Source organism: Semicossyphus pulcher, unplaced genomic scaffold (genome assembly GCF_022749685.1).
Source record: "Semicossyphus pulcher isolate SPU_LCO1_2020_fin unplaced genomic scaffold, fSemPul1.0.p SCAF_13, whole genome shotgun sequence".
Lineage (NCBI taxonomy): Eukaryota > Metazoa > Chordata > Actinopteri > Labriformes > Labridae > Semicossyphus > Semicossyphus pulcher.
This window is the reverse complement of record NW_027211637.1, coordinates 18,596,706-18,623,874: the sequence shown is the minus strand read 5'-3', so window position 1 is coordinate 18,623,874 and position 27,169 is coordinate 18,596,706. Positions and strand designations below refer to the sequence as shown.

At 43.5% G+C, this 27,169-nt stretch overlaps 1 protein-coding gene across 1 annotated transcript in view; it reads right to left on the bottom strand.

Annotated features, from left to right (window-relative positions):
- Positions 1 to 27,169, bottom strand: part of LOC138589570 (A-type voltage-gated potassium channel KCND3-like) — a 105,251-nt gene that overhangs the window by 14,749 nt on the left and 63,333 nt on the right. Inside the window, exon 3 of the mRNA XM_069659921.1 lies at positions 7,281 to 7,449. Coding sequence (XP_069516022.1) covers positions 7,281 to 7,449 — 169 coding nt within the window. The remainder of the gene's footprint in view (positions 1 to 7,280; positions 7,450 to 27,169) is intronic.

Genomic DNA, 27,169 nt, shown 5'->3' with positions numbered 1-27,169 from the left:
CTTCTCCACCTTCTGACTTCCACCTTCTGACGGAGGGATATCAACAAAAGTGAGACGATTTGGTGCGAAAGGGGGTGAGAGGGAGAGTGAGAGAGGGAGAGAGGAATTGGTTTGGTTTCCTGTCTTGTGAGCCTCGGGCCGATGTAACGCTCACGTAACGCAACAGACAACGGTTTTACTTTTTAGAAAGTTTGAGGGTTTTAAGTCAAAGTGGTGAAAAGATGAGCAGTAAATTAAAGACAACAAGTGAGTTTTCACCTCAGTTTGAACAACTTCCCTATACAACATGAGACAGTATTGATTGTGCTGCTCCGAACCTGAGGCAAGATTCATAATTTACAAACAAATACCCACAACTGCTTCACTCTGCGCGCTGCAGCTGCTTCTTGGGGTGTATTTGTGGGTGGTTTGACAAGATCTGTTACTTGGAAAGAAAGAATACAAGTTTGTGGAATCATGGAAAAACGTATAAATGTATCAAACTAAAATATTCCCCCTCTGTTGACATCAACAGGTTTATAAGATGTTAATGTTACATTTGACGCCTGCGCGCTAGTTAATGCGTGACATACGTCGATCTCCACCTGACAAACACTGTGCCGCTCTGTTTAACCTGCAAGATTTCCGGTCTCTCCCTCTGCTCTGTCATTGCCCCCGCTGTCCCGCACCGGTACTGCACTCGTACTTACGCCACGCCTCTTAATACCACGTATGGCTACATGATCCACTTAAATTTTGCAGCTTCATCAGTTGTTCTGCGCCATGACACAGATCCGGAAAAAATGAGTAATCACTGCAAACAATCTGTTCTTCTCTGGTTCTAATTTTTATCGGCTTGTGTCTTGGAAGGCTGTCACATTGCTGTTGGGTGACGTTGGGTCACTCTTGGAGCAAAAAATTCAAGCAGCCCGGCTTTGTTTGACGGCTTGTGACCATCCGTCTTCCTCTTGATCACATTCAGGACGTTTTTAAAGGGGTTCACATCTGGACTGGGCCATGACACGTAGAGAGAGAGGCTGGAGTGGTCTCTTATGTTTTGCGGCAGCTGTATCTGGGGAAGTGGGAGGATGTGACAGTGACACATATAGATGAGATGAGAGGGTTAACACAGAGGGTGATGCTACACTGTCAGATATTATAAGGGGGGATGGTCCATGGACATTAACCTGCATGAAGACCCCGAGGTACAGATACTTTGGTCAAAGGAGAACTTTAAAAGTAAGACGTCGCCCTCTGGTGGACTTTACTTACGACTATCGCCCCTTCCACTTCGTTGATAAATAAGGCAGCGCACAACAATGCTAAGTCATATATTTTTTCCCCTCAAATGTTTTAAAGCTAAAGCTACAAGCCTGTTGTGGAAGATTAAAGAGTATAAAGTAAAGATAGTTGAGTGTGTAAGTACTGATCCAGCAGAATACCACAGGCACACTAAGCTCATTAAAATTCCTGCCCCCCTCTTTTCATCCCTCCGTATCACTTGCCCTTTGTGATCCTCCATTTAAATCTTGCTCTCTGTCAGGTGTACTATTCAGAATGTGTAATTAGACCTACCTGAGGATATTAATACCTTTATGCAAGTGAGCTCTGAGGAGAAACTCAAGTGTGACCCCAGCAGATAGGACGCTCTGTGCGGATCACTTTGAGGCATCATGTGTGGAGAGAAGGACGGACTTGAAGTGAGTGTTCGATCCGTTTGAGAACAAAAGGAGCGACGCCGGAGACTATAAGGAGGAGGAGTGGAGAACATACTGTATGTCTGTGTCTCAGCAACTAGTGGCATCCTCATGGATCTCGCCTTCGTGCAGTGAGATAGATCAGGGCCTGTCTCTCTCCCACCACCCAGATGGATGGCTAATTGTAATGGGGGCCCAGAACAGCTAACAATTAGACCTGAATGAAGATGGATGTGAAGGGGGGGGGAGGGAATGGAGGGGGAGCGGAGAGGCGGTGGCTGGAAAAGGCTGAGGGACTAATGCTGCACATCCTCTCCTCGATAATTCCCCCTTCCTTTCCTCCTGTCTGCTCTCCCCTCGTGAAATGCAATCTTGGCTCAATACCCAATTTTACTCTCACTTAAACATCGCCTTATTCTAAGAAATGATCTGAGGAAGGATGGATTTTCTCTGAAATAAAACCCCATGCAGGTAATAAATGCTGAACGAATGACGTTTTGCTATGCTAAACGACCAGAGACACTTGTTAAATGGCCGGCTTTATGGCTGAGAAGGTCATATGTCATTAGGGTTATGGAGCATTAAAGAACACCACATGTAACGTAGACGGTCAGTGGTAATGGGGGATTGAAGAATACGGCGTGCCTGAGTAATTCATGGCTCGAGGGAGGCATTAAAGATCACAGTTGTCATTAGCAGTGAAAGAGTGAACCGCACAATGGTAATGGCTTTATCATGCACCCTCTGCACTGATCTTTTAAAGTGCCGGAGACTGCCAACCTAGAGTCAAAGAGCATTAAATTAATGTGATATAACATGTAATGAGCTGAACACATGTCAGCAGCGGTTGTTTTAAAATGGAGTAAAATACATTCCAGTCGGTGCAAATTGTACGAGACAAGAGTGTGCGGCCGGGCTAGCAGCTCTGCGAGGCTGAGGCACAGCAGTGCTTTGAGCTAAATGAGAGCATTAGCATGCTGGTTGTTCAGCAGGTGAAATGTTTACCATGTTCAAATTAGTTTATCCTGATAGTATGCTAATGTTTGTTAACTAGCACTTAACACAAAGTACATTATGGCTGATGGAGTTGTCATAAGGGGACTGCTGCGAGGTCACAATGACCACCAAATTCTAACCTGTTCATCCTTGAGTTCAAGTGCGTGTTTGTGCCAATGTTGGAGATATTTGATCCACGCCTTCCTGAGATATTGCATTGAGTTGGATGACAATAATCGGCAGACATGTGTTTTTACAGGACATTATGATGTCACAGTGGAATTGACCTTTGACCTTTTGGGTAAAAAAGTCATCACTTCATCGCCTCATCCTGATCATGAGCATTACGACACAATTTCACAAAAAATGCCCACATTTTTGTGAGTCATGGCCAATGATTTTTGAGAGCTCACAGTGACCTTCACCTTTGACCTTTGACCTTTAACTACCCAATTCATATCAGTTCACTCTTTAGTCCAAGAGGACGTTTGTGCCAAATTTGAAGAGATTCCCTTCTGCCATTTCTGAGATATTGCATCCAAGAATGAGGAGTACTTCAGGTCATATTGAGTTGACCTTTGACCTTTGACCTTTGACTACCAAAATCAAAACTGTTAATCATTTGTGCTAAATTTGAAAAACTCAATGCCAGTCTATCAAACTCAGATATTTCAGTCTGGACTAAAGGTGTGTCTCCCTGACATCAGTAGAGCGACGCTGCCGGCCTGAAAGGAGGCATAAAGGAGAGGCTGTTTTAGTTAACAAGCAGCTGGGGCTTGAAATCGCATCATTTCCACAGATCCTACCTCTAAAGCAACACAATATGTAATTCAAGACACACTCCACTGGTTTTAAGCACACAAGCTTAAATGCTAAGCAACACCTAATCCTGCGGGCTAATTAAAGACAGAGTCGGTACTCAGATTGCGTCTCCTAAATGCTGTAAAATATCACTTTTAGAAAACTATCATCATACCTGGCACTCTGAGTAGTACTAAAGCTCTAAAGGATCACAGCATCCAGGTGGAATATTATTTTGAAGGCAATGATAAGGCGTTTGAGTCATGCTGTTATGAAACAGAGAAAACCTCTTTGTTGGATGTATTGGTGCTTGAGCAAAGCTCTGACCTCACTGCAGGCAAGCCAGCGAGGCTTTCAAGTGCCTGAGGGAGTCATTTTGTGCTGGTTAATGACGACAGCACCATCATGCTACACTGATCGGTTGGTGGGTGCTTCTGAAGGTGTGGGTGTCTGGTACGGCGTGTTGTTTGGGACACTGCACCACACTGCAGCTCGCCGGAGAACAAACAGGAAGGTGGGACGGACCAAGGGCGGGCCTGACCTGACAGGAAGTACGGTGGACGCACAAGCACGCACACGGATGTGGCAAGGATTCATGCAGATGTACACACATACACGAGCAGACAGATGCACACCTTCCTCCCAGCCTGCACCTCATCTGGATGATTGCTATTTCAGGAAAGAACACAGCATTAGGACACACATCGCCTCCAGCGCTCCCCCTGCCTCCCCTGCTACCTCCTTCCTTCTGGCCTTCCTCGTCACCACTCCTCTCCTCTCCTCCATGCAACAAAATACATCTCATCGGTTCCATCCTGTTTTCAATTTAGATAATTTCCCCAACCTCCTAACCCTCTATCCGTCCCCTCTGTGTCTTTCTCTCCCTCCCTGCACACTTGGCTGTGGTACACCGGAGTCTTGTCTGGCAGACAAGGTTACAGTTAGTTAAGACTGGGGCGGCGGTCAGGCCACGGTCGAACTGCAGGACTCTAAACAGATTTAAAGTACAACCAGAGAGCATGTGCCGAGATGGATGGGAGTAATCACAGAGAGAGAGAGAGAGAGAAGGACTGAAAAAAGCCCTGTTAGGAGTTAGAAGGAGGGATGAGAGGAGTAGACTGTGAGAATGTGTGTCAGTGAGTGCACCTCCACCAGCTCCAAGCAAACACACCACTATCTATCTCAGGAGAACGAAAAGTGTCAACTTGCCCTAAAACTATGATTACCAGCCCCGTGTTCTGTGTGTGTGTGCAGGCTGATGCTGATGCAAACACCCAGTTCGGCTCATGGACACACCACGACATGATGTTTTAAAGGTCTAAAGGCCAGGCTGTTTACTCGCAGGAAGATAGGATCTTTAAATCCTCCGCGTTTAAAAATGAGTTTACATAATCCATTTTGAAATTTGTGCCTGTGCGTGTTTTATTGTAACACTAACAGGGATAACATCTCCTCACAAGGACATCCAAAAGACGATCATGCACGGAGGGGAAATTGCTGTTATTCTCATCTTTTAGATTATTTTAGGATTTAGACCTGGGTTTCTGGATAGGACTGAGGCAATGATAACACTGGTTATCATTACTATCATTTTGTGAAGTCAAAGATATACTTTGGTTTGGGAGGATTTCAGATTTCACGTAATGAAAGTTGTTTTTTTTTTAAAGTCAGAAAAGCAAATGTAGTTGAGCTCAGGACAAGGCCGTGTCCTGTGTTCAAGTGTTCAAGGATGCAGCTATAAACTTCTACAGACTTTTCTATTTTCTCAGTTATGCTTCCACAACAAGCTAACGACGTCCACTTTCTGAAAACTATCACGTCATTAATAGTTTATAGCTTATTTTTTGGACGCTGTATTGATCAAGAATAAAGCAGAAAAACAAGGTTTGGTTGTCAAGTTTGTTCCTTTGTATGTTTTTATTCTTTCTATTTTTAATAATGCTCTTAAAAGACAAATGCTTATAATCTATCAATACATGTTTTATTGTTTTACATTCCTAATGAGCCTCTAAGTCCAGCTTTACAAGTTGTTTATTGATAGATTTGGTTTCAGATTCAACACAGGCTTGTCCATCAGATATCACTGGAGCATATTCCTGATATATCGAGGAGCTAAAGAGACAAAAGCTGTGTCCCAATCCAGGAGCCTTCGAAGGAGGCAGTCAATGGAGGATGCGGCATTCATTACCTGCGTAGAGCGTTGAAGCCAAACTGAAATAAGATGGTCAGGTCTTCGGAGGATCACCAGCTGTTCCCGCCCTTACCCTTGCGTCACCAAACGCTGCTCCTGTGCCTAGCAACAAGTAGCTAGCGGGCTAACTACCTAGCATGACTAATGTCATGTAACTTAACCTATTATTTTAAATTTGTTTCAAGGGCCCTTTTGTTTTGTTAAATATGCGTAACGCTGGCTATCCGATTGAGTTGAAACCAAAAACTTTTACACTTAAGCGTAAGAGTCCGCCATCTCATTTGAATTGGCACGCAATGAATCTGGGGATATGTTGGGCCACGAAGGATGCACCTTATGTATCCTTCGTGGCCTGGGAAAAGGATTTGTCGGCCGCGTCTGGAGGTGCCTTCGAATTGGGACAGCCTTCGATGCGCCGCTGTAACGCAATCTGCCTTCAAATATGGCCTTCGAAGGCTGCAGCTCCTGGATTGGACACAGCTAAAGTGTCCTGCTAGCAGATAAACGCCTGTCAGAGGGGGATTTTTCCAAACTAGCAACCCAAAGATGTTCTTATCAATGGCTTATAACTGATGTTTAAAGCTTTAGTTGATGAATGATGAAAGTCCTCATCTTATATGTTGGACAATTGTGTCACATTGGGCATAAACTCAAGGGTTATGGCCCAGACTGTTTTTGAGAGGTCACAGTGACCTTGACCTTTGACCTTTAACTATCCAATTATTATCAGTTCCTCCTTTTGTCCAAGAGGACGTTTGTGCCAAATCTGAAGAGATTCCCTTCTGCCGTTTCTGAGATATCACATCCTCAAGAACGGGGCGTACTTAAGGTCACAGTGAGTTGACCTTTGACCTTTGACTACCAAAATCAAAACATTTTATCTATAAGTCCAAGTGGACATTTGCGGTGTATTTTAAAAAGACTCCATGCCAATCTATCCAATAGATTTTCAGATATCTCAGTCTGGACTGAAGGTGTGGTTCACTGACATCAACAGAGCGACGCTGCTAGCATCCTTTAGAGGAGGCATAAAGGAGAAGCTGGCTCATGGCTTTATGAACCATTAAAAAGCCATTAAAGCGTTCAAACTCGTTATAGAGAAGAAGGTTTTACTAAAACAAAACAGTACTCTTTTCTTTGTTGATAATAGAGGCAACAACTATTACAACCTGATGCTAATGTACATCAGACTCTTGATCCAATTGAAACCAGGGAATTAAGCTACGCTACGCTAACCGTGCTAATTATACTTAAAGCTGCATTCTAGGGAAGACATTATTGTCTGACTCTGGGCAAACAGAACAAATCCTCCAGATCTCAATGTATTTATGCAGAGCAATGGGAAAATGGAAGGTCAGGGTTTAGGTATTCATGCCAAGGGAGAAGGTCCATGGTGATATTCAATGAATATGTATCATACACATGCTGTTAATGTGCATGGAAGGCAATGTGCATTATACAAACAATTGTCAATTTTCCCAGTGAGGACCTGACCCCTGTGGAGTCCTCTCGTTGGGGGGAGAGAGCCGTCAGAGCTCCCCCTTAGAGGCTGAAGGTCTAGAGGTCCAACCCTCTGGGGCCCAGTTGAAGTTGAAGGGAAATAAAATTGTGCTCACCTGAACCTTCTGCGCCCGCCGCTTGTCTGCTCTCTGGTTCTGGTGATAGATGCGGCTAAAGTTGGACACGATGACAGGGACAGGCAGGGCGATTACCAGCACCCCACTCAGAGAGCAGATCGAGCCGAAGATCTTTCCTGCGATCGTCTTGGGAACCATGTCTCCGTATCTGTGAGGGGAAGGAATGAGAGAAACGTTTTATTATGCGTTTAATGGAACGTGTCTCAAGCTTGTAGTCACGATTGAGGGTCACAGAGGCAGGGGCACACACAAACACTATCAACCAGCTCAACTCCCATCTTTCTTTTTAAGCCTTCTCCATGCAAAGAGCTCGACCCGCTGACTCCATCCCACCCGGAGAGAGAAAGAGAGAGGTTCCTTCCAAACCTCCTCCGTCACAGAGCGGCACAGTTAGTCCACTGACTCATTCACTGACAGCAGAAACTATTAACCTTTAGAGAAGAGAAAGAGGAGGACACATGAATGCCAGGGCCGTTTCTCAAAACTCATTTGGCCCAATTCAATCTGAAATATTTGCAAGTCAAAAGCAATCTCGTCTCGGGTTCAAAGACAGACAACACAATTACAATAACTATATTAAATCACCCCCTTTTACTTCCCCAAGGAAGACGCTCTACAAGGGAATCAACAGTGGGAGGAAAGAGAAGACTGAGGGGAGGAAATTCAAAAGCTCAAAGAGCACGACTTAAGTTGGAAAAGCAACCTTTGTTTCTAATGGTGTTCATTTCTTATTCATGGGTAAAAAGTGCAGGTAATTTGTTCTTGTTTTCCAGCTAAACAACAAGTTCTACTGAATTTATTCTACAAGTATGACTGCAAATAAACCTTAAACAAAAGCCTTAAAGCGTTCAGACTGCTGCGGGAAGATTTCTACGTCAGTAAAACAGCATTGTAAACCTTGTACAGCGAGTCGTATAAACCTGTAAATGAGTGCAGCTAATCCCAGTTAAATTTGGCGTCTCTACAGTAGAAATCCCTATAAAATATGTGCATGAGAAGCTGTACAGTGACTACAAAGCTCGTGTGCCCGGACAGATCCTCTTGGACGGAGGATTCAGATTATGATTCATGGACACACTCATCTGTGAACATATCGTTTGCAGATGTGCGGTGTGGTTGGCGCTGAAAGGCTGGAAGGAGAAATCCAGGCAGAAGCGAAGCCAGAAAGACAGCGACAAAACGTTACAAGGGAATATGTCTCCTCAGCGTCTCGTCATACTCAGCCAGAAGCAATGTGACGTGTCGGGGACAGTGAAATTACAGATATGCTGCTTTCACTGAGGTGTAGTCTGAATTATTCACAGATAGGTGATATTACAGAGACAGGCTGACTGATATCACGCAGAAAACAACAACAAACAAAGTGAAATGTATTCTGATACCTTTATCACAGCCAGCTTCAACATTTAAATGCTTTTTATATGGTAAAGCATATAACCAATAGCTTAATGAATAATAACCTAACACTTACAGTAATTTATATTTTAAGAACATTGTGTTGGTAAAACTGACTTTCTTCAACTTTAAAGCTCCTGTGAGAAGTTTTTCACTGGTTATGAAACAGACTGAAATTAATTACTCTATATGACCTACAAAAGCAAACCAGACCATCAGAGACAAGATTGATTATTTCTAAATAGTTATTTTTTAATGCCTGAAGCTGCTGGCGGGGGGTAGGTGAAGAGATTAACTGCACGCTGCCTTTGTTTACATTTTCCAGGGCAAAAATTTAAAGTGAGTGATACATATGACTGTTAAAGAAAGCAGGATGAGATTTTTTGTTTAAAAACATCACTTAATCATGTACAGGACAAAATCAGCAAAGAGATATGAGCTACTTTGTCCACAGGGGGCGCCAAAATCAACACAAACCAAAAGTTCCTCACAGGAGCTTTAAATAAAATATTGAATATGGGACTTTTACTTGTATTTTTACACAGTGATATTTTCAATCCAAAGTAAATAAATAATATAATAACAAAAAATAATAATAATAATAATAATAATAAATAATAAAATGTATGGTGCTGTTCAGTTTTGCTTATTCAATTCAACCGGGTTTATGTGGGCACAAACGATATTAAGACCACCTTTCATTATAACCAAATCCAGTTCAATGGCATCGAAAACTACAAGCTTTAAAAAGGGAATATAAAGTTAACTTAATGTGAACAGGTTGGTGCTCTTCCTGAAAGGCTCTAGGCCTGCCGCACCTCCACCGGTGCCAACTTGTTAGCTGCAGGGCCATCGGCCGGGGACCACCGCTCACAGATGTTTCACCACTTAACCCTGAACATCTCCTGGTGACGGGGCAGTGAACACTGAACATGCCTCTAAAAACACCCTGAATGTTATAGTTTTCACAAAGGAAGGATGTAGCTGCAGAGAAACCATGTTTTTTCTTTCTCCCTGTGGTTTTGTGCATTATTTTTCTAGAGATGTCTCTTTTCCAATCTTTATCAAAGACACGTAAGCGATTGCGTTACAGACGGACGCATTTTAAAACGACACATTAATAGAAAAACATTCGGCACTGATGCATCTGTAATGTGTATTATAGGCCCCTGTAGACTTGGCTGTGTGCAGAGCTAGTCCATTAATCAACCTGTTACTGCTGCTAGGCACGCATGCATATGCAAAAACTCTTGTGCAAAATCTGAACATGTTGAGCTTTAAAAAATACATTTTTTAAGGGGAATATTCATGAACATCTCACTGCTGTGTTACTCTGTCCTGTTTGAGTAGCTCGCTTCACAGCGGTGGTTGTTGATGGATGCTACAAAAAAACATTAATATTCTAAAAGTTCTTCCAGGTCCTGCAGATATCCACACACACGTTTCACAGTCGCACACATCCATTAACTCACTCTGACAGATGACAGAAGAGAAAAGAGCTGGTCGGTATTTGGGGGGACTTGGCAAACAGAACCCCAGAGGCTCTCCATAAATGAACAATAATCTGCTTAAGAAGTTGTGTTCATGATAGTCGCTCTGTAATCTACTGCAGCACTTCTGTCACAGTCTGTTGGACACGTCAACCACAAACGCACACAAAAAGCCATTCAGCTCATTTTGGGGAAGGAGATGAGACGAGAGATGAAACCTCATCGTCATTAGTCAGAAAAATTCAACAACAACAAGCCCGATATGAAGCCATTTAAGTGGAGGGTGGTTTTCACATCAACAAAACGAAGCTGTGCCCACACACAGTGAACCGCTGGTCCGCAGCCATAACTGAGAGTATACTTACAGAGCACATTCATCGTCCCCTCCAACAACTTTAATGGCCTTTCTACCCAAATTAGGCATTAACAATTCCATCAGCGGAACAGAGGCCCTATCACTACAAAACATTTCGTCTCCTCCCCCTCCTCAGAAAATGTTTCCATTAGGAGGAATGAAACGCTAATCATATTTATCTGCAAGCCTTCTTTAATGGGATCCTATCAGATCGCCTGATAGAGGCCCTTCTCTCCTAATACTACAGTCAATTTGCCGCTCCCATTTAGTCAAGCTGGCCTGTCTCTGATGATACCATCTCCGAGCCATTATACACGGCACTGAGATAAAGCCCGGCTTGCACACATTAAAGAAAGTGAAAGCTATAATAGGTGGTGTGCGTGTGCGTGTGTGCGCATGCGATAAGCGAGGTAGGGTGTCGTTTTTTTTTCCAACCCCTCTCGTTTGGATGAGTGCTGGGACCATTTGCGCTGAAGGTGGGGATGGAGGGTAAAAGTCTCAGAAAGGAGGAAGATGGATAAGCAATGAAAGGACGACTGGAGGGAGAGAGATTTTCTCAGCAGATTCAGTGCATCCCGGAGGTTTATTTTCTCTCCATCAACCCTCTCGATCTCTCCCAAAACAGATTAAAAAACAAACACAAACATATAACTTTTAGAGTTGTTCCAATTCCAACTGGTATCAGCTTCACATCAGTACTGGTATCGTATCGGTTGAAGGTACTGCCAAAAAAAATAGCATTGGATAACAGCGATGCCAATCAATGCAACGACACAATATCATAACCAATTAGTCCCCAAAAATTATCTAGTTTCAGGTAAAATATCGTGTGACTACAAGAGTGCTTTCAGACCTGACAGCTTTGGTTTGGTCAGGTGACAAACATTCAAACTCTGGTGCAGACCAAACCACCACACCAGGGTTCACCGGAAAAGACGGAAGTCTGTTTCCAACCACTGTCCGGTTCGATTCAGGTGAGAACATGAACAGATTTAAAGTAGAACCTAATGTAGGAAGTAAACCAAAACACTGTGCCTTGTGGGTGACGGATGTTAACACTTGCAGAGCAAGATGAGCAGAGGACAGATGTGGGGGTGCGACGAGGAAATAGAAATATGGGCAGACCAAACAACTTTTGGAAACGCACAAAAACACGGAGGTATTCAAACTGCTCAGTGACTGAATGAACTGTGAACGATTTTAAAAGTAAAAAAACTTGACAACAACACATTAAAGTCTGCAATCGTGTTGAGTGTGGATGAGGTGTGCTCTCTCTCTGTCTGTTTACTTCAGGGAGTTTTCCCACGTGGCAATTCTGACCAATCAAGCAAGTTTCCTCGTGCATCAAAACTTTTTGGTCCGCCGGTTAAAGCTGCCGTGTGAACACAAACCAAACTGGAGGCAAAGTGCAACATTGTAACAACTTGGACTTTGATTGAGATGAGTGGGGTTGGGTTCTTGAGTGGGAATGAGTGCTCTTGTGGAGGTATGTGTGATGAATAGCACACACAAATTTGTGACACAGCTCATCCACCGTAAATGCCTGCTGCTGAATTCAGCCGGCATGCAAGTACACTGCAAAACAACAAGCAGGAAGGTGATCAATGACCAACGTTGTGTATATATATGCTTTGTAAAATATAACATACCTATTATTATTTCATTTTACAGGCAGACAAAAAAACATTTGCGCAATAAGCTTTAGATAAACTGATGCCTGCTGAGTCACAAAATAATATTTATAGCTGGATTTACTTTCAACTGTGCAGATCATAAACCGCTTTTATGTATTCACTGCAAGATCATAATACCTTTTTTATTAACATATTAAGGATAAGAAGCTTTCACTAAAAGATAGATTGAGAGAGAGAGAAAGAGGAAGCGAGAGAGAGACCAATGAGGTATTGAGGGTTTGCTTTCCACTTACAGACCAAATCCCATGTGATTCCTCAGCAATTTTCCTGAGTTCCCCTCAGATACAGCTTAAGTGATTCTGTTTGGACCACAAGCCCTTGCGGTGGGGATTGACCCCCCTAGAGGACAGACAAATTACCTACTGGAGGGGGCAGTGCATTCATTGTTCGTGTGTGGGTTTGTGTGTCTACTGTGCGTGAGTCATGTGTGTTTAGTTTGCTTGCGTGTTCCTGTGTTTAAACTTAAAGCAAATGTAACTCCAGAAACATCCTTTAATTATCAAGGAAAAAATGAGAGTCATAAAAGATGTTAACAGAATGTATGAGAGCTGGTATAATTATTAAACAACAGAAGAGACAGTGGAGACTGATGTGAATCACTTTACAAAACTTAGAGTTGAAATGGTCTGGTTGATTTAAACAGTTAAAAAGCATATTTCAGCAACACTACTGACAACTAATATCTTTTTGCTAATTTAATCCTGGTTAAATTTCATTCATCAGGGTCTGTAGTTTACAGCAGGTTTGCTGAGCAACAAGCTGGGACCCTTCAGCACCATGGACAGCGACTATAGCCTCTGTCTGCAGCGCCTCCTTACCGTACCTCACACTGCTGAACACCAACTGACCAGGATCCTCATTCCATAGATTCCTATGATAGCAGCTTACCTGCCTTTTAAGTAGCTCTGTGTATTCACACATTTGTGGTTTATTTAAAGCACTAATAGACGCTTAATTTTTCTATTACCTTCCAAACAATAAGATGCCATAAAAACACTGTATTTTCTGCTCAATTAGACCAGTTTTAGTTATTTCACAAAAGAGATCACTATGGTCCCTTTTGTAACCTTCTGAAGTGGGCGGGTCTCAGTTGGGCAAATGTGATGTCATGTACCTCCCTGCACCAATCAGGATTTAGGAGGATTTTCAAATCAGTTTCTCAAATTGGATTAAAATGAGTTCTTGACTGTTGAACTCCCAATAAATAAGTAAGCTTAATTTTTTTCATTAAATTCATTTTTAAAGATAATTTATTCGGCCTTTTTGCCTTTGTTAGATTGGACAGTGAAGAGTGATAGAGAATATGGGGAAGAGAGAGTGGGGGACATTGGAGTAGAGCCAGCAACCGATGCTTCGAGGACTATGCCTCTGTACATGGGGGCACCTGCTCTACTTACTGAGCTAAACTGCTGCCCCATAAATGTATTAATTTTTAGTTTGATTTTATAGAGAAATAAAGTATTGAACAGTTTTCAGGGCTTTAAACTCAAAAAGGCACCAAAACCTCAGATTGAGCGATAAAGTTGAAACAGCAGATATATCACATACTGTACTCCCGTCACGTATGAAATGGTAACTACTGTTTAAAGGGGGGGTATTCTGCTGTTTCACATTTTAAAACATATATAATGTTACAATTTTGGATGTCCAGACTAAACGTGGGTGAAGTTTCAACTCTGTAGGTGAAAGTATGTTGGAGTAATCCCCAGGCTGCTGTGAACGCCTGGTTTCAGACTGTTTTTTTTTTACAAACTGCGCTTTGTGACGTCATAAAGTGCAGCCTCAGCAGGCTTCAGAGAGCAGGCTAATCAGAAGAAAGCGGGCTTGTAGGGGCGGGTTTTCTTAAAGGGACAGAGCTGACTGAGTCGTTTCAGGCAGAGGCTGTATGAGGGCCTGCACAGAGCACCAGGGTGAGGAAAATGATTTTTTTTACTGTAAATTATGCTAAGCTACTTCACAGGTATCACAGAGTGAAATATGAAGCTTGAAATTAGCATAGTACCCCCCCTTTAACTGTTTGATATCAAAACAACTTTTGTTTTTACATTTTATTTTTAGAATTTGCTTTGAACTACTAGTCAGAAAATATAGTTTAAATGTAAAAACATGGCGATAGCAGACTAAAACATACAGACTTTCCATATGGTCATGATGCAGCCCCTCCTCCACCACAACACCAAAAGCTGCTGTACTGATTGAGGATATAGAAAGTGCAAAGTCATTTCAGCGTATTTATCATGTCTTACTAACAGCTGAACTACACTATGAAAAATTCATGTGTTACAACAGAGGCAATAAATGATGATGCCTCATAAAAATATCCATAAGTGGTAGTTGGGAAACCCGTCACAGGCCAATGAAGCTCAGAGTGAAAGATCGTCTCTCCGGGCCTCTAACCCTCAGCCATCCATCCATCTGCAGCATCATCCAGCATTTCACGGCCAGTCACTCAGATGGAAGTTATTCTGATGACACACGGCACTTCAGGGATGCGACAACCATCTATAATCAACCCAAAAATGCCACCAGAGGAAGGCAAGTAATAAGGAGGTGGAGGAACAAGAGATGGGAGATGAATGGAGTCGAGGAGGAGGAAGATAACGTAAGATTGCTTAGATGGAATCAGTGGACAGAAACAGATGTTCAGATAGCATCAATGCTAAAAGCAGAAGGTTGGATATGTTCCGTTAAATACGCCTGAAATGCGGATTAGATGGTTTACAGTGAGGTTATAATAATCTTCTCTCTCAAAGTCATAAAACTGATTGCTTAACAAGTGTGCTTATTAGGACAGTCAAGAAGGTTCAAAGTACTTATTCTGTTTGAGGATTTAAAGTGCTGCTTCATGTACCTGAGTAAAAAAGGAAGATCTTATGATCGCCACATTAAAGAAGAGTTATAAAGCAGGGAAGTGGTGAGTTTCTGTTTAAAATATGTATGAAGCAAATTCAGTGGCAGATGGGAAGACCTGGCATTACCTCTTAAATATAACAGTAAGAGTGCACATCAGGACAAAGTGAAAATGGTTTATTCTCATTGTTAATCATTATTACAACTCGTTTTAAAAATGTGGCTACACAAATGCTCCGATTAGGAAGAATGTTAATTAACTCCCCAACAAAAAGCAGTAAAGCTTGCTGGCGTGAGTGCAGGAAACAGGGCTCTATGAAGCAAACAAAAGTACTCTGATAGAAGAAAAGTGCTGCCTACAACACCCCGCCTTGTACAAATGAAACAGCCCATTCAGGAGCCAAGGCTAAAGACATAAACTGAATGAAAAGGAATCACGACTGTGGTTTTCACAGTAGGAATATCCTGAACTTTTGCACAGTATACAGCCCCCGCTGAATAACTGCTCTCTGGATGGCATGTTAATTGCATCAATGACCTTGTGTGGAGCAACTCTACAGTGAAAAACCTGGGTATTGTGAGAGGTGGGAACAACGCCAAAGCGAGGGAATCTAAAAGTTGATGTCTGAAAATGTTCCTGGCAGCTGCTTTTATGGATACTCTTATAGCTCTTCTAAAATATTTACAGTCATTCACCCTTGTTTAATGGTTTGGTTTAATGTGTTACCGTGTACACCCGGAACGCATTGTGTTTGTTGTGGTTCAACAGAGCCTGGGAAATATTGTGAGGCTGAAATGAACCGCTGTATTGCAGAAATATGAAGGACTATCATTTTAGCAGAAGAAAACACAGAATGATTTCATTACTATCTGCTCTCTTGGCTAGATTGCCCTTTACATCAGCTCAATCACGCAGCAAAATCTCCTCACATACATGCTGTATTGTAAAAGCGCTACTTTTTCTCACACACTAAGGTCCAACACCGCATGGCTACGGCGAAATCCAGTTCTGTAGCCTTTACATTTATCAAGTGATGAGAGGGGAATGAGGGGAAGAAACACAGATAAGCTGATAAAGTGAGGGGCATTACTCTCACAGCGCACTGCACACAGAGGAAAGGTCATTACCATCACTCACTTCACGAGCAATCTTACAGTGAATCACGCTGAGGGATTGCCACCACTTCTCCGTTACACACATTCAGTTTGCTACATAATGACGTGGAACTGCGAGTTTCATCAAGCCTCGGATGTAGCGTCCGCAGCTGGAGCACTGGAGAAGAGGATGAACAGTTAAAGAGCTGTGTATACCGCTTCCTACCGGCGTTTTATTTAAAGTTTGGCGGCAGGTGAGAAAAAACTCGCCTTCAAAATAAAAGCTCCTAAAAGGTTTGAAACAAATAACACAGAAAAGACTTCACCTTATTGTGAACAATGCGGGTAAACATTAAACGTTTTTGACAGGTAGTTTGTATGCTAACATTTGGTTGACTCCAAGAACAGAAAATACTTGATTTTGATTGGCCACAGGGTCAGCTTAATGCAACTGTTAGAAGTAGCACAATTTTCACCCTGAGGCGAAAAATAAAAAGATCTTAATTGCAGGGATTAAAGCAAGCATAAAAATATTTTTTCTACCACTGCTGCAAAACAAAGTAGCTGAATATGTCAGATCCGGCAAACGGTTGATATTTTAAAAGAGTGACAAGAAACCAAAGTAAAAGTTGGAAAGGGGGTCCCGGGGGCTTTCAACCCGTGAGAAAACAAAATACTTTTAACCTGCAAATGAAGCCTTGTGGAGTTTTTTGACACCAAGTTAAGAGTGAAAAAAATCACGAGTTGCCGGTTCTGCTCAGTTGATAGAGCTGCAGTCCGCGACGCACCAACCGCAGGCTCGACCCCCGGTCTGTGACCTTTTGGTGCATGTCTCTACTCCCCACACCCCCTGTCTCTCTACAGATATCTAATAAAGACAATAGCCAAAAAAATAATCTTCATAAGGGAGTGAAAAAAATCATAACAATGCGTAACGCCCGCACTTAAAGCTCCTGTGAGGAACTTTCCGTTTGTGTTGATTTTGGCGCCCCCTGTGGACAAAGTGCTGCGTCTTCCCTCTTTGCTGCTCTTGTCCTGTACACGGGTAAGAAGAGTTTTTGACCTCCTGCTGTGTTTTAACACTCAAACGCATCACTCGCTGTGAATGTTTGCTGTGGGAAATATGGAGAAAAAGTTAATCGCCTCGTCTGACACCTTTCCCCCCCGGCAGCAGTTACAGGCATTAAAAATAACTATAAAGATATATTCAATCTTCTTCCTGATGATCTTGTTTGCTTTTGCAGGTCATATGAAGGCATCGGTATTAATTTAGGTCCGTTTCATAACCAGGTAAAAACTCCTCACAGGAGCTTTAAGTTTACGTTAGACAGGCGTTTTGTCTTTCAGCTCACTGTTTTGATTTAAGGCCACTTTCACGGTTTTTTGGGGCCATTTACAGCTTTAATCAACTCTTACCAGCTGCAGGAAGTAGCTTTTTTTCTACCCAGCAACAACCAGTCAGTCCTGATAGGCTGTTGGCGAGCGCATTTAGCGAAATAAAAGCAACCTATTTTTCTCATAAGTTAGTGAGAACAAAAAAAAAGACATTAAAGGAGAGTTAAAGTAGTACTTCGGTTCATATGACAGAAACGTGACGCCAAATTAAAGCTGATGTTGCTCAGAACATGCCGGAAACTGTTTGCTAACAAGCTTACCACGTCATCTAAAAGTGTGCTCACTGCTGTGCTGAGTTAATGCAGGGTAAAGGTTGAATATATTTTGTAGCTGTTGACGTTGGCTGCTTTAACTCTCAGCAACTGGTGGTCATCACTTCCTCTTCCTGCTTCATCCAGGGACCCGCCCATTGCGCTCCAGCAGGTAACAGCAGCAAATGAAGAATTCAAATAACAAAAAAGAAACCTACACACGATGTTACAAAGGCTGTTTCCAAGAGGAGTCCCATTAAGCAGCGTGGGTACACTAACTCTCCAGGATGTCAGTGAATAATAGCCTGGGACCCCGTTACAAGCTCTGCTCATTTGTGTTTGAATGAGAGTGTGTGTGTGTGTGTGTGTGTGTGTGTGTGCGTGTGTGTGTGTGTGTGTGTGTGTGTGTGTGTGTGTGTGTGTTTGAGAGTGTGCGCCTGTCTTTGTAATTAGTGATTACCAGACTGCTATCAACAAAATGCTTCAGTGAATCCACTTCCAAGAGTAACCAGGAAGTGCAAACACAATTACTAGAAGAGAGGGAGCATAACAACATTTAAATATGAATTACATCTGAGGTAGGACGAATCCCCAAAGCCTGCACTCCTGACTGCCTGAATACGGCCGATTTCACAGAAAATAGCAGAGCCGTTAACACGCTTACGCAGCTGCCTGTGTGCATATATATGTGCACATTATGGTTCTTTTCAATAAAAGCCAGCGTGGTTATGTACACACTCCTGATAAAAGGCATATCTCTACAGGTGCTTAAATTCTTCAGGCCATTGAGGGCTGATAGGAGTGAATGTATGGATACAACCAGTATTGGCTGTTGGTAATTGAAACAGGAAGCCATCTATCTGTGTGAGGTTCGAGCAGCGCGTGTGTCTGTGTGGCCGAGGAGAGGAGGAGAGAGGTTGAGGAGCTGAGGAGCTGAGGCACAATAACCTTGATATGTGGTTCAATTAAGCTGCTAATGAGACCTCACTGAGCTCGGTTTGAAACATGAACCTCGGGAGATTTGTTTGAATTCTGGGATGGATCACTTTTATGTTGGATGCAAGACAACAACAAAATAGAGTATACGCATATGCACGACACAACTTCCGCTGAAGGAGTCAAACTTACAGGGTGGGTAACGCAAAGAAGACTTGCGCAACTCCAGTGATATATGTCTCCAGTGGTGTGTGACATTACAGTCAGCAGTATTAGGAGGGAGAGGCGGGCAGAGAACAAAAGGGAATGAGACAGCAATTATATTGTCAGGCACAGAATTAAAGCCCAAACAATATATTGGACGCCAGATTATGAAAGATATATCATCACTGTTGGCAGGTAGGAAGGATGTTGTGGCTCTGATGATTACAATATCAGTCTAATGGTCGGTCCACAACTTTGTTCCAGACTGAAACATCTCTATTGAACGGACGGTCGAGGGCTTTGCACCGACCTTCCTGGTGCCCAGAGGCTGAACACAACTGATCGCCAGTCAATCACAGGGCTGACACCTAACAAAGGAGGAAGCCGGGGGACACGGAGGGAACATGCAAACTCCACACAGAAAGGCCCACTTAATCCGAACTGGGACTCGAACCAGGAAGGTCACTAATGGTCTTCACAGGTCCAAAATGTTGTGCCCGAAACCCAAAGAGACCCGGAAATGTATGACCCGGAACTGAACAGGATCCGTCTACTATTTGAAAGCTGGGACCCAGACCTAGGCAGGACTGAGAAATGTCGGACCTGACCCGGCCGAGCGAAACAGACCAGATCAGCACCGACTTCACAGCTGATTGCTATTAACAAGTTAGTTGTCAAAAGAAAACTTTGTGTCCTAATGTGAGTAGCCTTGTCCCCTGTGCCAAGTTCATAAAACGCATCCAGGTTTTCTGTTATCCATGTGGTGTTGATAAAAACAGCAAAGCTAATCCACTAGTTATTTCAGATTAAAAGTCCACTTGCTGTCACGCAGACGGATGACAAATGCGTGGCTCCGTTAGAGGTTTTGTTGCTTCTAGCATAATAAAGATAGCTACAACTATTCGCCTTTTGAACAATGATAACGATTACTCTTTGCCACGGCTGCTAACGTTAGCATTTCTAGTTTGCTATCATCCGTGTTGTCCGAGTCTGACCTTTGATCTGACCCTTCACCTCCTGAGCAAAAGCAGGTGGAGCACTCGCTCGGCCAGGACATTGATGCCATCTTGTGGCCAAAGCTGCACTTTGCTAGCTCTTTCTCTTTCATCGTGACCAGTGCTTTCTAATCATGGCCGGGTCTTCCTGGATCCACTTGGGTATTACACATAATTTTAAATGGACCCGGCGTTATAGAACGAGTCCCGACCCAGAAGCGGTTGCACACATAAAATGTGGACCTGAACCTGTCTGGGTCCCAGTTCAGGTCCTAGGGTTCAAGGGTTCCAGTGGACCCATGAAGACTTTTTTTTAACCCTTTCCTTCCATAAAGCGCCATTATCGACTATTTTTTCACATGATCAAAAACCTGCAAAATTAATGACAATCCTATCATAGTCAGTTGTACAAAATGCTACAAAAAGATGGTAAACGTGTATACAAAACATTTGAATGTTAATATTGTCATTGTGAGCATGCTAATGTTAGCATTTAGCTCGTAGCACTGCCGTGTCTAAGGACAGCCTCACAGAGCCGCTAACATGAGAGTGGATTCTAAGTCCTGTTTCCATATTCAATCCCTTTTCTCTTGATTACATTTTGCTGCACTAACTATTTATGTTGATTTAATTTAAAGCTACGTCTTTCATTTTTCATGGGCGGCTGTGGCTCGGAGGCAGAGAGGGTCACGCTTCAAACAGAAGGTCGACGACTGATCCCGAAGTATCCTTAGGCAAGATAGCAAACCCCCCTAGCTGCTCCTGAGGCGTAGCCTTCAGTGTGTGTGAATGTATTAATGATGATGAGACTTGCATGGCTCTGTCATTACTGTATGAATAAGAGAAGATATGTAAGAATGTGTGTGTGAAAAGGTGAATGTGACATGTCAAGTGCAGTCCGTTTACCATATTTGTTCACCTGTAAAGTATTCTATCTCAGCACATACAGTATATTTGCAGCCACCATTCTGAAATCAACAAAATAATCTTTTTTGTATCATCATTGAGGATAGCTGCAGCATTTTATTTACCTCTACAAAGAGGTTTACATGTAAATAGAGTTTTATATGAGACAGGCTGTTAGCAGGCCGACATTATCTTAGTATGTCTGAGACAGAATACGACTCAGAGTGCGTTATTATTCCGCTCTGCGCTCCTTTGATCTGACTGTTTCCTATTTTACATTTTTTCAGCCTCACAAATGTTCCCTTCCGTATCTGCCTGTGCTTGACCCCTGCTGGATCTGATGCTCAGAGATGAAAGGAAGCGAGGCTGTGCGGAGAGATAAGGCTGGAGCTGAGAGAAAAAGAGCCAAAAAAAAAGGTCAGAGCCAGGGAGGTCAGAGGTCGTCTCTCCTCGGCAGCGAGCCTGTGGTCATAACAGCGAGGCGACCTGCCGGCCGGTCCCAGTGCAGATTTCACACAGGGATCAAAGAAAGCAGGGAACAGACACGGAGGAGGAAAAAATACATTAAAGGAAGAGAGGGAAATGCAAATGTGGAAAAAGAGACTGAAGCGGGGAGGAGACAGAAGGGAGGCGGCGCTGCTGTGGGATTCGAGGGTGACCCCGGCGGAGACAGACACCAAATGAGACAGAGGGAGGAGAGATAAATTGATAGAAAAAAGGGAGAGGAGAAGTAAAGCACATCTCGGAGCGTCAGATCGACTCTGACTCCCATTCAGGTCACAGAGATTGCATTTGTTTTACTTGGGCAGACCATTTCCTCCTGGAGTCTGGTACGTGCATGTTTGTGTGCTTTAGGTTTGTGTGGTGTGCCTGCAGTCCACATATTTAGCCGCTTTGTGTTGCTATTTTTTATGTAATGTTAATTCTCTTCCTTCAAGCCTCCACTGTAGAGCTACTGCAACATTTCCCCCGCTCAATTCAAAGTCAGTGTGTCAATAAGAAACCAAATGTGGCCAAAAAACTCAATATAAGACTCGCTCTCAAAGGCCCCAGCGGTACAGAAAGGTCTAGAATGATTGACTTGACTCAAGTATTGAACTATTGAACTTTCTCCCAAAAGGAGATGGAAATTAATTAAGCTCGTGTTCACTCTTCCTGGCTGCACTCCCATGTGACTCCACAGGTGAAGCAGCTACACCGCCTGGAGCTCGTGGACTTCCCTGATTAAACTGTTGCCTTTCCAATCAATTAAGATCCATAGAAACTATCCAGAGACAAACGGGTTTACCAGAAATAACTTACTTGTGCACATGAGGACATATATATGTAAGTGTTTCTGTGTCTTCATTGAGCCTCAACCAAAAACATGGAGTACTCTCTCATCTGTCGTTCATTTCAGCCCCAAAGCCGCCTCGTATTTCCAGTCCTGTGATATTGCCTGTTGTCATGGGGACCTTGTGAGTGCTGCACACAGAGTGCCATGTCACTGCGGTTAAAAGGGTTACATTAACATCAGCAGCAGGTTACATTAGAGCCGGGCTACATTACCCATTAGTGGTGGCAAAACACATTTGTGGCAGCAGGGCCTGCATGGTTAGCATTTAGCGCTAATGTAACATATCAGGGGTGAACACTCAGCCTGTTTGGTTTAAGTGTAATTCATACTCAACTAGGTTTTGAGAGGCACAACTTCAGAGGCACTTTTTGATGCAATGCAGCTTCAAACACACGGAGCAGAGTTAGATAATAGTCAAATATATCTTTAAACACGACAGAGGAAACAAGGGTGGGTCTCAATCCGCACGGCTCGCTGCTCATCCCTCCTTGCATCAAAGATGTCTCTGTCAGATTGTTTATCTGCAGCCAAGAATATTGGCGCGCCGCAGGCCAAGCTTATCACACACTGTTTTACGCTGCCTGACTTATTGACTGCGAACACGGCCAACATGGCTCTGCTCATCAGCGTCCGGCACAACGGCAGCATCGACCGTACTGATCTATGACTGAGTCTGACGGAGAGGCGGTCGATGCAGCTAACTAGAGCTCCAAATCTGCTCAAGGCGGGTCAGTGTGCCGTCCGGTCAGAGATAACATGTCATCCTGACTTGACGTGTCTATCACTGTGAAGTTAGCTGTAACTAGTGAACGCTGGCTTAGATGGGCAGCATCTAAAATTCTCTTTTACATATTATATGAAAGACTTAAAAGAGGGTATAAGCAGCGATATTCATCAAAAAGTAGACGTGGTCAGCCTGTCAGTGCGGGTCAGTGTTTGTGGGTGACGGTAGCTTGTCTGGATGTGAGTATTAGTGGAGAAAAGTAGGCTGCACCAGAAACTAGGGCATCACTGAGGCTCAGGAGAGGTGTCTCCAGCCCAGCCTCCTGTCCTATTTCACCGCCTGGCGAGACTGGCATGTGTGTTTGTTGCGCATGTGTGTGTCTGTGTGTGTGTGTGAGATTCAACAGAGGGTGCACCCTGGGCAGTCATGGGCAGGCTTCAGGCACAGGAGGCTGAGAGATAACAGGTGAGCTCCAGGGAGGGAGGGAGGTAGGGAGGGAGGCTACCTGTGGGAGCGACGAGGCCCAGTGACAGGCCTCTTTTGCTGGGGTGGAAAGGATGTGCAGAAGCCCCCCAGGGCATAGACCAAATGTCAGACAGTCTGTGCACACATACAGGAAAACTGCTCTGAGCTTTACTGGAATGTGTCACCTGTGTGTGTGTGTGCGCGCCTGCATGTGTGTGAGCTCCAACTGGGCAGATGACTCACAGCAGGAAAAAGAGGCGAACACGGCAGCACAGACAGGTGGGGGAAGTGTGTATGTAGGTGTTTTTGTTTGGCCGAGTGGGTGCAAGAAATAAGCTGTTGAGTGTCACTGTAAATATATGCTGTACAGTTTCACAAGTGTGCACTATACTGCACACGTACAAGTTGCTCCAACACCCACACTTGTGCATAAATCCACCCACACATAAAGACACACGTTTACTTTACAATGACAGACAATATTTATCTAGCAGCCCCTTCGCTCCGCCTCTCTGGAGCTTTCCAGCACATCACTAATTCATCCCTGGCATTTCCCCTGCGCTAAATAAGGGCAGCCTTTGAACTGACATGCTGGCCCTTTAGTGCTAGGCCAAGTTACATCCCAGCTCGTTCCGTAAGCCTATATCCTGGCTGGTTACTCCCTACGCTGCAACTCTACCCTCCCAATGACCGGCCCCTTGTTATCGAATCAGAATGCAGATGTAGGTTAATGTGCGAATCGCGCGGAGCCATTTGATCTTTGACCGTGTCGTCGGCAGCACGTAGTCAGGCGGAGTGTAGGGGGGGGAGTGTCGGGTTGCCAGGTTAGGTTTTGATGGGAGAATTAGCCGGTCATGTATCCTGTCGTGTAATGAGGATGCGGGTTGTGTTACAGCAACTGTGGGTGCAGCAGAGTTCAGACTTAACTAAAGAGAAGCGTCAGAAGAGTCTGACGTGGAAAGAAAGACATTTAACCATAAAATGGTGAATCTTTTAGAAAAGCATGAAAACTCTTAAACCTGTTGATCTATTCCCTGCTGAACAGAATCCAGACCATCAGGTGAGGTCTTGTGATGTATTGTGGCACAGAGAGGGTGTTTGAGCTGACCTACTCTTACATTTCATGTATTGATTCTGTCTGATTGTGTCTTGACTGATCTCTGAGTGTGGGAGAGTGAGAGAGAGAGAGAGAGAGGCAGCAGCAGTGGGTGGGTGAAAGTGCAGAAAAGAGGGCAGGCTACAGGAAGGCACTATGAAATTTTAATTTCAGACGGGTCATTTTTTCCCTCAAGGTCAAGCGTAAAAATAACCTTCAAAGGAAGAGCGGCGGGCAAAAGGAGAGAGATTCTCGGTAAGAGTGCTTGGGATTAACCCATAGCAGAGAGACAGCAATATATTTTACATTGAGAGCATGGGGACGGCTTGTTCACGTGCACTATAAGCCAATTAGTAACCATGGTGACGAGTGAAGGAGGGCGGAAACATGCCGTCTTTATTGCAAATAATCCAATTCACATATGACAGAAGCAAAACACCTGCAAAATACATATTTGCATTACACATACACATTAAAACTCGTACAGTAACCGGAGCCTGAGGATGATTTAAAGCCTCTGTGTTGTAATGGGATCAGCTGAGAGGGATGGAAGATCGAGCAATCCAGGCATCACAAATCATTTCCATCACACATCAGTGCTAATGCCACTGATACTAATCCATCAGACAGCCATCTCTAATGCTGCGGAGAGCCAATCTATCAGGTTACGCTTGCAATGCAACATCCCTTCCCCCCCCCCCCCCCCCGACTTCCTTCTGCACACTCATATACACACTGCATGATTCATAAATGTATGTAGTGATGAGACAGAAACTGTTTGATCATGCGTTTTGTATTCCTAACAGCATCCATTGGTCAATAACATAAAATAACACGATGCTAACCTGACTCATCTGCAAAGACATGGATGTCAGGAGAATCACAGCCATTCTAACAGGTGTAAAACTCTAATTGCACCAAACCTCTCATTAAAACTTGATCAATTTAAAAAATATGTCATTCAGACTCTTTATTTTGAAATAAACAAACAGGTAATCTCCACAGTGGGCTTCAATCGAAAGACTTATTTAGTCTCTCGCTCCTTTGATCGCCTCTTAACTGGCTCCATGTCCACTTAAAGGGATTGCATTAACCTCTGCCACTCTCCGTGGGCAGATGAGCTGCTCCCTCACCCTCCCTTTAAGACGTGCTCTGTATTAAACTCTTCCTTCTTTGGCTGGGATCCCTGTCTGGCTCCCGTCCAGACACGCATACACACAGATACTTAGAAAGCCAGACACATCCCAGTGTGGTCTTGTATAGTGGGTCTTGTATATAGGATGTGACACTTCTTTGTGGCCAGGTTGCAGTTTGTTTGCTTCTTTGAAGGCACTTTTTTTACACTTTTTTTAGGAGTAGTGTTGATAGAGCTCATACGATACAGAAGTGTGGACCAAAGGAAGAGGGAGGGATGCTAACTTTTTAGGGTATTTTAATTGGCCAACATTGTCTTGCTCTGTTTCCCTTTCCTGATATTAATGTGCACACAAGCTCTAACCCCTGCAATAGTTCAGCAGGCATAACAGATGTGGATACAGACACGTGTACACACACCCAGCTTCCTCTAATTTCCTGATTCATTTCTCTCTTGTATTCTCTCATGCTTGCTCAAGTCCTCCCAGAAGAATTTACCTCTCTTAGCCCACCTGTATCTGAAGCTTGTGCAGATTGCCTGACAGACGGCGCGTCTCGTCCTCTCCACCAGTCGCTCTGCCCCGCTCTCTGCCCTCTCCAGCTGGCTCTTCTATCCTTCTGCTCCCCTTGTTGCCGTCTCCGCACCCAAGCAGCTGGTGTGCCAGCCAATCTTTGCCCTGTTCCCAGCCCACTCTACCCCTTCCCCGGCTTGGAATGAACACATCTCTTTGGTCTAAATCTGGTTTCCTTCATCTTTTTTGGTCCATCTCTTTACATTTTATCAGCCCAGAGAAATGTGCATTCTCCACAGACAGGTCACTGAAGTAAAGCCAAAGCAGCTGAGCCACTTATGGAAAAGGTAGGCCGCTGAAACTAAAGACCAAAACCAGAAAAGTAGAGAGTATATGTGCAACACTACTGTTTTAATTTGCACATATGCTACTCTGTTTACATGTTGATTGTTGTTTGTTCTAATTGTTTTTTATTTATTAGTATGATTATGAAGATGACTAAATGTGTGCAGCATCTGAGTCCAAGACAAATTTCCCTACAGGAATAACATTGTGTATAGTATCTTTCGCACTGTATTGTATGGTCTCCTATTGTATCATATGATATTGCATCGTATCGTATCATATCGCATCATATCACGTCGTATTCTATGGTATTCTATGGTATCCTATTGTATCGTATATTATCCTGTTGTATCATATGATATCCTATCGTATCGTATGGTATCGCATCGTATTGTACCACATCGTATCATATAGTATCATATGGTATCGCATCGTATCGTATGGTATCCTATTGTATCGCATGGTTTCCTATTGTATCGTATGGTATTGCATTATATTGTATGGTATCCTATTGTATCGTATGATATCGCATCATATCGTATGGTATCCTATTGTATCGCATGGTATCGCATCATATCGTATGGTATCCTATTGTATCGTATGATATCGCACCGTATCGTATGGTATCCTATTGTATCGTATGATATCGCACCGTATCGTATGGTATCCTATTGTATCGTATGGTATCCT